The sequence below is a fragment of the Malus domestica genome, chromosome 02 (genome assembly GCF_042453785.1).
Source record: "Malus domestica chromosome 02, GDT2T_hap1".
Taxonomy (NCBI): Eukaryota; Viridiplantae; Streptophyta; class Magnoliopsida; order Rosales; family Rosaceae; genus Malus; species Malus domestica.
This window is the reverse complement of record NC_091662.1, coordinates 28,377,955-28,389,990: the sequence shown is the minus strand read 5'-3', so window position 1 is coordinate 28,389,990 and position 12,036 is coordinate 28,377,955. Positions and strand designations below refer to the sequence as shown.

Sequence of the window (12,036 nt, the reverse complement as noted above, 5' to 3'; positions counted from 1 at the left end):
TTAGGTTGCTCATTGTATAGCTTAGTCGAACTCCCCCTTCCTTTAGTGTAAATATATATTGATGTATTAAAAAAAAAAATCCGGCTTAGGATAGGAGGGTGTCTTCAAACCACCTATCAATCTCACTGTTTTACTTAAATGACTTGGCTTGGAACAACGCCGTTTTGGCCAAGTCATTTAAAAAAACCTAGTCTTCTTTTTCTTCCTCCTTATGGTTTGCAAAATGTCAGAAGACCCAAAACACTACACCCCACCCCCTCCCCTCATCTTCTCCTCCACCAAATGCCCAAACTTGGGTGGTCCTCAGAGATCCTCACAACTACTTATCCGGGCTTTTAGGTAGTCCGGGTACCACCCATATCCCTTAATAGATCCACTTCCGGTAGCACATAAATGGTAGTTCTTTAATGATTATTAAGTTTTTGTTTCTTCTTATTAATTGATTTGCTCTTGAAATTGGTTTTGTCTCACTCTACTCCTTAAGTTGCCATTTTCGTCTTATTTAGTCTCAATCCACTTCTTCATCCATTCCGTTAAATAGATAGTAAATTAAAGGGTAGCATGGGAATTTCATGTTTATAGAACTAGAGGTAAGCCCCATGCCTGCAAATCCAGTCCTTGAGTTCAGTTGATAGCTAATCTTCTTCGCGATGATGACAATTCATCTCAAACCTGGAGAAAGTCCCTGGGTATGTAAATTATGGAGAAAATTTCTTGGGTTTGAATTTGAGTTGTAAAATATGGTATTGGGATTTCTTTAGTAGGTAGGTTGGAGATAAAGAATTGTGTTGAAAAAATGAAATGTCCATACTACCCTTTGGCTTAATGTCTATCTGACAAAAATGTGGTGCACTGAGACTAAATGAGATAAAAATGAAAATTTCAAGGGGCAAAGTGAGACAAAAGGTTCAGAAATAAGACTAAATGCCAATTTTAGGGGCAAATCAATTATAATATTTTTTTTTAAGATAATATGAGGGAGACCAATTATTTATACCAAATTTTGTAAATCATATGACCCAGTTGTTGATGATTAGATTATTACTTAAGTGTTAATTAACGTGGTTATTTCCTATTGGTGACACATCACATGATTTATAAATTTGGTCCAAAAAGTTGGTCTACCTAGCGTTATTTTTTTAGGGGTAATAACTAAGTTAACTTTAAGTGATTCACTAGCAGATTGAGGTAGTGAGGTGCAGTTTGCTCAATGTATACCTTGTATGAATTTGATGAATGCAAAACAAGAAGCACTTCTTCAACTTCAGAAGTACTACATCAATTGTAGAGCAAGATTCTAAAAAATTCTAGGTGCTAGTTGGGTAGAGGGCTGGCGCCTAGTGCCTAGGCGGCTAGGCGGGATCTAGACAAGTGCCTAGACGAATTTATGTAAATTTCTTGTATATCTTGTAAATAAGTGTATATTGACACTTACAAAAAAATTATATTTGTATGAAATCCATGAATAAGATAATAAAAGAATGATAAAATGCAAAAAGAGTATCTAACAAGTCCAAAATTTTAAAACACATTAAGCATATATGTCATATAACTTGAGACATTTTGAATGATTATATCTAATTTAAAAAAAAATAAAGTTAAAACTCCCACATAGTTGATTTGGTGGTTCATAATAAAGAGAAAATTTTGAAGAGGTGCATGCATCCTTCCCCATTTCATAAAGCACCACATGTGTGGTCTGACCCCTCCCCTCCACCCCTAGTCCCCATCTCTCACATTAGCCAAGAGGCTCCCAAATGAAGGAGACCATTTTGACGTCTTGAAAACCGGAAACTTTTATTCTTTTTTATTCTTTCCTTTTCTTCTTCTTCTTCTTCTTCTTCTTCTTCTTCTCTCTTCTTCTGTTTTGCGTTGTAAGTTCCTCTCCTTCGATGGATTTCAAAGAGAGGGAATCACGCTAGCTAAGAAAGTCGTGGTGCACAGAGAAAGGGAGTCAAAGCGGCGAGAAAGCTTTTGCGAATCTGGGTATCTATTTGGAATTTCTTCCCAGGAAACCATTTCACTCTGCCTAGACTGCCGCCTAGGCTGCCCAAGCCGTCTTCTTCTTCTTCTTCTGTTTTGCGTTGTAAGTTCCTCTCCTTCGATGGATTTCAAAGAGAGGGAATCACGCTATCTAAGAAAGTCGTGGTGTACAGAGAAAGGGAGTCAAAGCGGCGGGAAAGCTTTTGCGATTCTGGGTATCTATTTGGAATTTCTTCCTAGGAAACCATTTCACTCTGCCTAGACTGCCGCCTAGGCTGCCCAAGCAGCCTAAGAGCGCCTAGGCGGGCGCCTAACAGCTCCCCAATTTTTCTTAACGATTCGGACCTAATCGCATCGGCACACCCACGCCCAGCACCTAGGCGGCCGCCTAGGCTGATTTTTAGAACATTGCCGTAAAGTCTATAAGTTCGGTTAGAACTTTTCATTATGTTTTGAAGAAGAATTGCATGACCGAATTGGTAGATGTAGAAGAGCTAGCGAAAGAGATGGCAACTAGGAGAGATGTATAAGAAATATACAAGGAAAAATGTACAAAATTAGAGCAATGCCTTGAATTTTAGGCCAATTGGTGCTGTGGATGGTGAACTAAAAACCTTTGAATAGTGGTCATGAACTTGTTATCTGGAGCAACGGTCTTTTAACTTCTGCCATTTTATGTCCTTTTATACTCTATTTTAGTTGAAATTTCTCAAGGTGTCTCTCAAAGCCTCAAAAGGACTATGTTTCATATTGAGAAAAATTTTAGAGATCAATACTCATAGATTTTCAATTAAGGTACAATTGGGATGAAGTTAAGGGATCATACTCTTATTTTTACTTTTTTCTCCTTTTCTTTTTCTTCCACTCACGCTTCATCCATGATTTCTTTTGTAATTTTACACTAAGATAAAGAATGGGAAAACAATTAGTATTGAACTCGACAGTGACTCAATTTGGAATGAAAACTAGTATGAAGGAGACAATAGGTTTGAGACAGCAAATCCGCCGGGCCAAGATTCCCCCGACTCCAATCGAACTCAGATTCCCGCACCATAAACCGACCAAAGACACCCCCTCTCCCTCACCTTGTTCACTTCATCGCGTGTATTTTTAATCTTCCACAATCTTCTGCTCCAGTTTGCTACTCCTCTCTTGTACGCCCAGGTACTCTCTCTCTCTCTCTCTCTCTCTCTCTTTCTCTCTGAAGGGTTCTAAAAGACATCCCCCAAATATAAGAGCAATGTTCGCTTTACTGAACGCTTCCCACTGGTGGATCTGTATATTTTCCTATCTTTAAACTAGAATATTGTGCACTTGAGCCTACGTTTTGCTTAGTTTATGCAGTTTGTGTGCTATTTTTCGTTGAAATTTTGATCAGTGAGGCAAATAGCTCCACTGACGGATGAATCCTTGGTGGGGTTTCCTTGTGAAGCACTACCATGAAATGATGGAAGTGGGCATTTGTTTTGGCCGTCGTTCTGCCCGTTGAGTGAAGGAGTTTGTTCAATTTTGAAGGAATATTAAACTATGAAAGAAATATTGTTAATCAACATTTGAATTCTGGGGTTTATATCATAATATGTTAGTGTTGCTATTTGGTACTGTTACTGATATATAATAGTTCGTGCCCCTTAAGATATATTCCTGCCTCCGCCAGTTCTTGAAATCATTTATATCAAAATGTCTCAGGAAACAAGAATGATCTCAAACTGCACCGACCCCTTTCCCGCTTTTGTTCAATCAGTTAGAAAAACACTTCCTGTAAATGGGATCTGGTACAGAAGATGAGGGCGTAGTGAATCTGCCATATATAGCTTATAAATTTTAGTTTAATTACACGATTCTGTTATTGAATTATAATATATAGCATATTATAGATTGATTGAATATAAAGCTCAGATGCGATATTTTAGATCATGGGTTTCGTACTTTGCATTTATGAAGAAAATGATTCTTTTGATAGGACACCAATGGCAACCCTAAGAAATCTGAAAGTCAAGACTGGTACTTGTAAACGCCTAGTTAAGGAGCTTCATTCCTATGAGAAAGAGGTTGAGAGAGAAGCTGCCAAAACAGCAGACATGAAGGAGAAAGGAGCTGATCCGTATGACCTGAAGCAGCAGGTATGATCGAGACGTGCATCATTCAGCAGCTGGCACCATTAAGTTGTCATCATCTTTAAATTTATATTGTCTTGCATTTGTTGCAGACATTTGGTTAGTTGACAACAACAAATTTGCTCACTTATGAGTTTCTGAACTCCTTACATGGTTCTTAGCTGTCTTGATTTGTGGCACACTGTCATATTTTATGTTTGTGATATGTGAGTCAGTTATCATCTGTTGTTTGGAAATTTATGCATTTTAGATATATATCATTCTCTGTGGTGGGAATATGTTACTAGACATTTTTTATAGGACTTTGTTAAGATTTCTGAAGTTAGGTTGACCTTTTTCTTTTGAATATATTCGGCATCAATTAACTTGTTCTACTTGTTTGTTATCATTCTATTGTTAAACTTCGTAGTTTTTAGAAAGGGATTTATATACTTTTCCCCGTTAACAAATTTGGACAGCCAATACCATGCTAGTAGAAAAATAAGTCCCACATTTTTGCTTTCTTATTTTTTCAATAATAGTTATTAGCATACCATTAGTAAGATTTGGGGCCAAATTCCTGTTAGCAGATGACGTATTTGAAATTTTAATGGATCATTTTACCCTCTGATTCAATCTTTGGGACACTTTTGAGGCGATTAATAAGATGCAGATTGACTTGAATCAGTGCATTGTGCAATCTGCATGTACACATAAATGTTCAGATGCGTTTGCTTGCTTGCTTGTTTGTAGAAATTATGGTAATTTACAAAAAAAATTCACAGAAGAAAAGGGTTAAGATTACATAACCCCACAATATATACTTCATAACTTAGTTTATCAACTGTCTATGTTCTTTTGGAGATCCATTAATTTTAATAGGTATAGGTCAGGGAGTATTTTTTCCCATCAGATAATGTTCAAACTAAAGGCCATTGACCCAATCTTGCTTCTGAGTGCTTGGAGAAGTTCTCGTATATTCTTTGTTAAGCTACTTCATTGAGAAGTCAACTGAAGAAACGAAAAGATCAATGGATATATGCCTATCCCTTCCAAATAAAATTCCTGTCTTGTCATCTTGGTTCCCTTACAGGAAAATGTGCTAGCTGAATCAAGGATGATGATTCCAGACTGTCGGAAACGCTTGGAGGCCTCATTAGCTGACCTGAAAGGAATTTTGGTATGTAAAAGTCTTGGTAAACCTTAGTTTGAAGTACCAACTCATTTGGCCCCAATTCACTAAGGAAGATAATTACTTTTAGGCTGAAGTAGAAGAAGAGTTGAACCAGAAGGAAGGCCCTGAAATTGAAGAAGCTCGAACTGTTATTGGAGAAGTTGACGCACTGTTCCAGACAACAGAAGCCTAATGTCATAGCTTAGTAACGTTACTAACATCAGGGTGGTTTTCACCTTCGTCTTTTGTTCCGTTTCAAACGATGGACAGAGTGTGTTGTCTTCACATTGTTTTCTAAGGAGCCGTATTCTCTTGCCTGTATATGAATTGAAATTGCGTGCTGCTTCTCTTTCTTTTGCCCTCCACGGTCTTTTGAATTTCGGTTTGTTTGGTACTGTGTTATTCCAGACCCTGACTCTATATTGAATGGAAAAACAAGAGCAGAGATACAAAATATATTTCTTGGTAGGAGAGATGGAGTAGAGATGCTATATATTCTGTCCTTTTCCTTCCTGCTGGATCCATCTGTTCCCAATTAAGTCCGTAACGCATGAAAACGACGTAGAATCAAAAGAAACCAACCTAGTTGTACTTGTTTCTACTTCCCTTTCTTTTAAGTAACATCGTTTTGTTGCTCGTTGAATATTAGCTTATCATGAGAAATTTTTACGTGTAACTGGTTGCATACAACCGGCAATCGGTGATAGATAAAATCGTTCTTATCAGGAGCAACCCCGAAAGTGATGTTTTCCCAAAAAACTATCCTCATTCCGTCACCCATGACAAAATAGTAGGTACTGCCCAATGGGGATGTATAATGACGTTGTTTCGGCTTACTGCTACCATGAATGAGTAGTTAAACAATCTTTGAGAGTTCTAAATAAGAGTTTCCTGTACACAATGCAAAGATGTTACATCAATCAAGAGAAACTACGGTTTTTTTCAGCGCACGGAATCACCTCCGCCCTTTTCTTCCTCAAATTTTCTTACCTTTTCATATAGAAGGGCAGGAGGTTTTCCTGAACTTCCGACGGAAGGGCCTACATGCCTCAATGCTAAGATCGACAGCAGCTGCAAGAGCCATGAAGATGGCGGCATCCTCCACACATGTCACATGCCTCATGGCTAGTTGTACCAATGGCTTGCTGGCTTTTCCTTCCCCTTGCACTCTACAGCTCATGACGAAACCACCCACAAATGGATATAAACCTGCAAAGTCTCCACTGCTTTGTGGGCTTGGTATCGGACTGGCGGATGCTGCTGCCGCTGCTACTGCCCGCATCTGTCTGTCTGTGTCTATGAAAAACTCCCCACCCTTTTCAGCATTGATGCGGATTTCAGACATGAAGAGCTCCACGGCCTCCTGGCATTCTGACAGAAGGCGAAATCGGCAGCAAACAGAGTCTCTGATGCCACGCTCACGCCATGCTTCAAGTTTTCCCCACGGCTGCCAGCTATCAGGCCTGCAAGGATCAGGACTAACAATCAACCAAGCTCCTGGGTTGGACCTTGCAACCCAATCACAACCTGTTGCCGGAACAAATGGAGTTGTTATAAAGGCTGCTGCAACAGCCGAGCCAGAGAGATCATGTATTGTCACCTTCCATCCCTTTCTCTCCCTTCTCTCTGTTTCCAGATCAGGATTGTTAGCAGCACCTGACCAGTATGTGTTCAATGGATCCACCTGGGGAACCCTGTAGATTCATTAAACTATCAGAACCTACATCGACATTTGTTTCTTTTCTCAGCAATACAAACCTCACATAGTTTTCATGCAGAAGTCTTAAACATTTAACATAAGTTATAAAGATAAGTGACGTCACGTCACCTGTCTCGGATGAACTTGCAGCTGAAAATAGGCTGTTTATTGGAGCCTTGAAGCTGAACAACCTGAGGACTAAGTTTTGTCACATCGTCAAACTGGAAAACATATCTTGGATCGGGATCTAGTCTTATTCTCAAATGAAGCTCTGCACTCAATTTTCCGCTTTCGTGCTTGTTTTTGCCGATAGCTATCCATCCACAGAAAAGAACCACTGGCTTTCCTTGGCCCCATTCGGGACCAACCTCCAGCTTATATGTCCCAATTTGCTGCCTTTTGTTCCCTACACCGCAGTGGGATCCCTTCTTCCCTGTGAAAATAGCAATCTCCAGACAGGAATGAGGATTGTAGAAACAGCCAGGTTCCAGCAGCGCTTTAATATCCGATTCTTCAAGATAAAAACTCGAGGCCGTGCTGAGAGAATCAGGTGTAGTAGTAGCTTCAGGGGAAGAAACTAAGGGAATTGATGCTGTCTGCATAGGGAACCCTCGAAGGCGAATTTCACACGAATACGGGGAAGATAATGCATGAATGCCAGATTTTTCAGACTTGAAAGGTGTTCCAGGAATCCTTAGTCCAAGTGAGCCTATTGACAACCTAATAAAAGCCTGAGGATCCATTCTCGTCACAAAAACTTCCCCATCATACACAAAGCCATATTCTTGGACGGCCTGCAGCATCAGCAGAATAGTGACAATTAGATCACCGGGAATTAAGTAATGAAATTTGATGGCATATCAATCTCATAGGAAGTAATGTCAGGGACTTAAAAGAGTTTATATTCGCGATAAATTTAAGTGCGAAGCTTTGATTGTATACAAGAACCCGGCTTCAAAGCTGCACCGAGTCTTCAACTTGCACGGCTGCAGAGACCTGTTTGATCAATTTAATGTCGAACTAAGGCCAAAACATATTCATGATTTTATCGGACAAATCATGCAATATCCCTTATCTGTCAGTATCAAACAATCCTGCTGCAAATCAACTAACGTAACTTAATGTTCCTCAATCAAGTTAACAACTTTCTAACCAATTATTCAAAGGTGTTGTACAGAGAGAAACACACAAGTACTTCTGTGTTTCTACTTTCTTCTTTAGAATAAGCATATAGAAGAAAATAAATACACTTAAAACTAAAAGAAAGAAAGCCGAAGCTGTGCATCTATATTTTTTTTTGAGAAGAGAAGCTGTGCATCTATATGTTCTCTAGATAAGATACTTTCACTGTTTCGATTCATTTATACAAGAAATTACTGTGCCAATGCGGTCCATCAAAATCACTCATATTACAACACATGTAGAATCATTAATACTTAAATCCTAAATGTTGACTTGCCCTCTTATTCTCCTGCGACAAGTCTTGGACTCGGTTTCGCACTAATTTAACAAACTCTGATCAAATTCCATTAACCTAAATCCAACTTAGCATTCCTTTAGATTCAAGCCAACCAGAGTCCAGTCAATACAGATAAACAGAGAAAAGAAATGCACTTTCAAAATTCAATGAACTCAACAAAGACTTCACCTATCATTTAGTACCATGGCCAAGTGGTATTGATCTTCACTTGTAAGTGAGAGGTCTTAGGTTCAATTCTCGCCAAATGTGATTTGAACCACACTATTGCTAGCCCATTATGAGGCTAAGTTCACCCCTTCCCCCTTACTGCAAATAATATCGTTTGTCCAAAAAAAAAAAAAATTTTAAAAAAAAATTTTAAAAAAAAACGAAGACTTCACCTAAAGCTGATTGGCTTGGTTATGGTCAATTTACGGAAACTTTTTTTTGTGGATTGACCTGAAATTAAAAAACTTCCATTACGCGCATCGTCTTTGCAGTTTTCCATCAGACCAACAAAGATTAGGGTTCTAGGAATCAATTGAATTGAAATCTACGACTAATCACACCAATAAGTGGGTAATTAGTCACCAACATACTCGATAACAAAACTTATGCATCAAACAGAGCATTGAAGCTAAAACAAGCCAACCCAGTTCAAATTTCTGCAAACTAAGCTCAACCCAATTTAAATTTCATCAAACCAAGCTCAACCCACAAAATTTTTCCAACCAAAGTACACAATTTCAGCATAATGGAATCCCCCAAAATATTAGAAACATTGAGATTATACATAAAAAAGCACAGTCAAGAGTCACACAAACAAAGTTAATTGGGAAGCATGATACCACAAAAACAGAAGAGAAAAAGAGACGTGATTTGAGAGAGAAAGAGTACCTCAAAGTTGCGGAGCTGAAACAAAACCTGAAATTGAGCAGCAAGAAAACCAGAAGACCAACAAAACAAGAACAAGGGACGAGAGAAAGAGAGAGAGAGAGAGAGAGAGACGCCAAAAACTGGATTACCCAATAAGAGAAATCTCTTTCTCTTGAATGTGGGTGCAATAAATAGTATGAGTAAATGATTGATGTGAACTTCAGCAACAACTCTTCCTAGAGAGAGAGAGAGAGAGAGAGAGAGAGAGAGAGAGGGATTGGCTCAGACTCAGTAGTAAACAGAGAGAGAGAGAGAGAGAGAGAGAGAGAGAGAGAGAGATGGGAAGTGGGTACTTGCTGCTGCTGCTGCTGCTGCTGATGGTGTTTCTGTACAGAGTCTGCTTTGGATATCACGTAGTAGGCTGTGCGCGGATCATGAGGACTCACACCTTCTCACAATAAACGAACCAAAAATACCATCGTCATTTTCTCTCTTCCCTTCTCACTCTGCTGCACCTGCATCAATGTATAACGTATTTTACTTGTGTTTTTAACTTTCGCTGTGTATTTCTTTTATTTAATTGAAAAACTTATTATATGGTCATGTTTTTGTCATGCTTAGGTTGTAATATGCGTGGATTTTGTTGACAAATTGTGAATCTAAACTCTCCGTTGAACCATCACTTAAGGTGAAAATGTTTTGAAATCAATTCTTAATAAAAATTTAAGTGAATCTTAAAAGAACATTTTAAGTGCTTCGTCTAAGAAACACATATATGGTGCTTCTTCCAAAAAACACTTAAAGTGATTTTTAAACCCAAAACCAATTTTACCACAAACACTTTTGGTCATTCCAAAAAAAATTTCAAACGAGCCCTTAGTCAATAATAAAGAAGCTACATAAACTTAAAAGGACGTGATGTTTGCACTTTATCTTTTCACCTCTGCATTTCCTTATTTATTTGAGCAGTTTAAATTGCATAATTTAGAAGTACCATTCTCTAATAATATATTTCAAACAAAATACTTAACACGTAATGAAGATTAATCACTTCAACCGACTGCATCTCGTGTTCTAACCTCTTTTCCTTTAATATAGAATACCGCTTGAAATAAAATTAAGATTAACAGTCTCGTAACAAAATTCATGAAAACATATATGGGTAGAAATATTGCAAAAACAAATATATCACAATAAATGTTTTTCAGTCATCTGATGTTTAAGAATGTACATATGTTCATCTAATGTTTTAATTTTAACGCTTAATATCAAATTCAGTAAATACACGGTCATATATATTTGTTGCCGAATGATCAAGAGAACAAAATTGTTAAACGAGGGAAAAAGGATAATGAATAGGAAAGAGAGAATGTGAAATTATAGGCATATGATTATTGTGTTATTATTAATACACGTTGGATGATATTATTTAATGGAATAAAAGAAAGCAAAGTAAGAGATGAGCAGATGAGGGGGAGGGCGGTGGTCGTGAATACAGCTGTAACCAACACTTGTTTGCTTAGCAGTTGGCGACTTAGCTCCCTCTCTCCCTCTCCAATCCAATCTGTCCCTATTCGTATTTTCTATGAGTACCACTCTCATACTTCAACTCTGACTTCATCCTCTTCTCTTATTTTTCATATCACTTATTATTACTCTCATTAAAATATTTTCCTATTATTTATAACTATAATATATATTGCTTACACTCTAAGTTAGATTAAGAAAAATTAGAGATTAAGCTCCAGCTGTAGTGAGTTAAAAGGGAAGATTTTATATAACGGAGCACTTCACCATTTACAATCTAACATGGTTTATCGTCATCAAATTTATAATCTGGTTATTTTTGTGTTTGGATTCGGATAGGTTTAAAGACTCATCTATGAAATGTAACAAAAGAAAGTGATAATAAATTTTAAGATGATAAACTTAATTAGTCATATTGAAAAGCCTAACCATGCATGTTTATTAATCGTTTGAAAATTTAATTTGCAATTACAAACTTAGGAGCAAGTTTATCTACAAACTAAACTCATCACTCATACAACCCTAAATAATAACAACTTCACCCAATACAAACGTTAGTAATCAAAACCAAAGTCGAGTATGAAGGTGCTCAAACTCCTTGGTTGCTGCCCGTAAACATATGCTCCATTTTGGCTTGAATGATATTTCCAAGCTCGAGCTCAACTCGTTTATAAGCTGAACTCGAGATCTTTTGTTGACATGGCTGAATAAAACTTGAAAATTGATATAATTCTTTTTATAAAAAGCATAGTATTGAACACATAATTGGTATTAATATCGAAAATTCGTTTGAATGTGCTTTTACAATGACTAAAAGTGTTTTTAGAAAAAAAATGTTTCTGTATTCCAAGAACACTTAAAGTGCTTTTACAGGATTCACTTGTCTTTTTACTAAAAATTAGTTCCTAAACATTTTCACAAAAAGTGTTTTTAATAATTTTAAAAGCAGTTTCAAACAAACCCTAAATATAATAGGCTAAAAACTTTGAAATGAGTGCATGTCCAATAAAAAAAAGATACAAAATATTGCTCACGGTCTTTATAAGCCGGATATACCAAAGTTTACTAATGAATCTAATATTTTAGAAAAATGATTAGCACACACTTTTTTTAACTGTTGAAATATCCGTATTTAATGAAGACCGTTGTTTCCGTTTAATTGGTTCAATCTTATGAATAAAAAAAAAAGAATGCGTAAGAAGCTTAAAGAGGTGTGTCTCTC

At 37.3% G+C, this 12,036-nt stretch overlaps 2 protein-coding genes across 3 annotated transcripts; one reads left to right on the top strand and one right to left on the bottom strand.

Annotated features, from left to right (window-relative positions):
- The first annotated feature begins 2,896 nt into the window (after positions 1-2,896).
- Positions 2,897-5,721, top strand: LOC103408006 (tubulin-folding cofactor A). Of its 2 annotated transcripts, none has more exons than XM_008346880.4 (4): positions 2,897-3,147; positions 3,947-4,106; positions 5,173-5,259; positions 5,342-5,721. In XM_008346880.4, exons 2-4 carry the CDS (start codon positions 3,954-3,956, stop codon positions 5,444-5,446), a joined length of 345 nt encoding a protein of 114 aa, XP_008345102.2. In that variant the 5' UTR covers positions 2,897-3,147; positions 3,947-3,953; the 3' UTR covers positions 5,447-5,721. The 2 variants fall into 2 exon arrangements, with proteins under 2 accessions (XP_008345102.2, XP_070673682.1); XM_070817581.1 differs by having other exon boundaries at positions 2,954-3,147; positions 3,673-4,106.
- A 381-nt stretch (positions 5,722-6,102) lies between these two features.
- Positions 6,103-9,948, bottom strand: LOC103407996 (uncharacterized). Its single transcript, XM_029093686.2, has 3 exons — positions 9,309-9,948; positions 7,082-7,746; positions 6,103-6,947 (listed from the first exon to the last, which is right to left on the bottom strand). The coding sequence occupies exons 2-3, from the start codon at positions 7,693-7,695 to the stop codon at positions 6,248-6,250; spliced, it is 1,314 nt and encodes a 437-aa protein (XP_028949519.1). The 5' UTR covers positions 7,696-7,746; positions 9,309-9,948; the 3' UTR covers positions 6,103-6,247.
- Positions 9,949-12,036: the final 2,088 nt, after the last annotated feature.

Excerpts from the sequence above, each read along its gene's own strand:
- LOC103407996 (XM_029093686.2), bottom strand. The coding sequence starts at position 7,695 with ATGGATCCTCAGGCTTTTATTAGGTTGTCAATAGGCTCACTTGGACTA. Across the intron at positions 6,948-7,081 it reads TGCAAGTTCATCCGAGACAG|GGTTCCCCAGGTGGATCCAT; the intron begins GTGACGTGACGT and ends ATGAATCTACAG.
- LOC103408006 (XM_070817581.1), top strand. The coding sequence starts at position 3,900 with ATGGGTTTCGTACTTTGCATTTATGAAGAAAATGATTCTTTTGATAGG. Across the intron at positions 4,107-5,172 it reads CGTATGACCTGAAGCAGCAG|GAAAATGTGCTAGCTGAATC; the intron begins GTATGATCGAGA and ends GTTCCCTTACAG. Across the intron at positions 5,260-5,341 it reads CTGACCTGAAAGGAATTTTG|GCTGAAGTAGAAGAAGAGTT; the intron begins GTATGTAAAAGT and ends AATTACTTTTAG.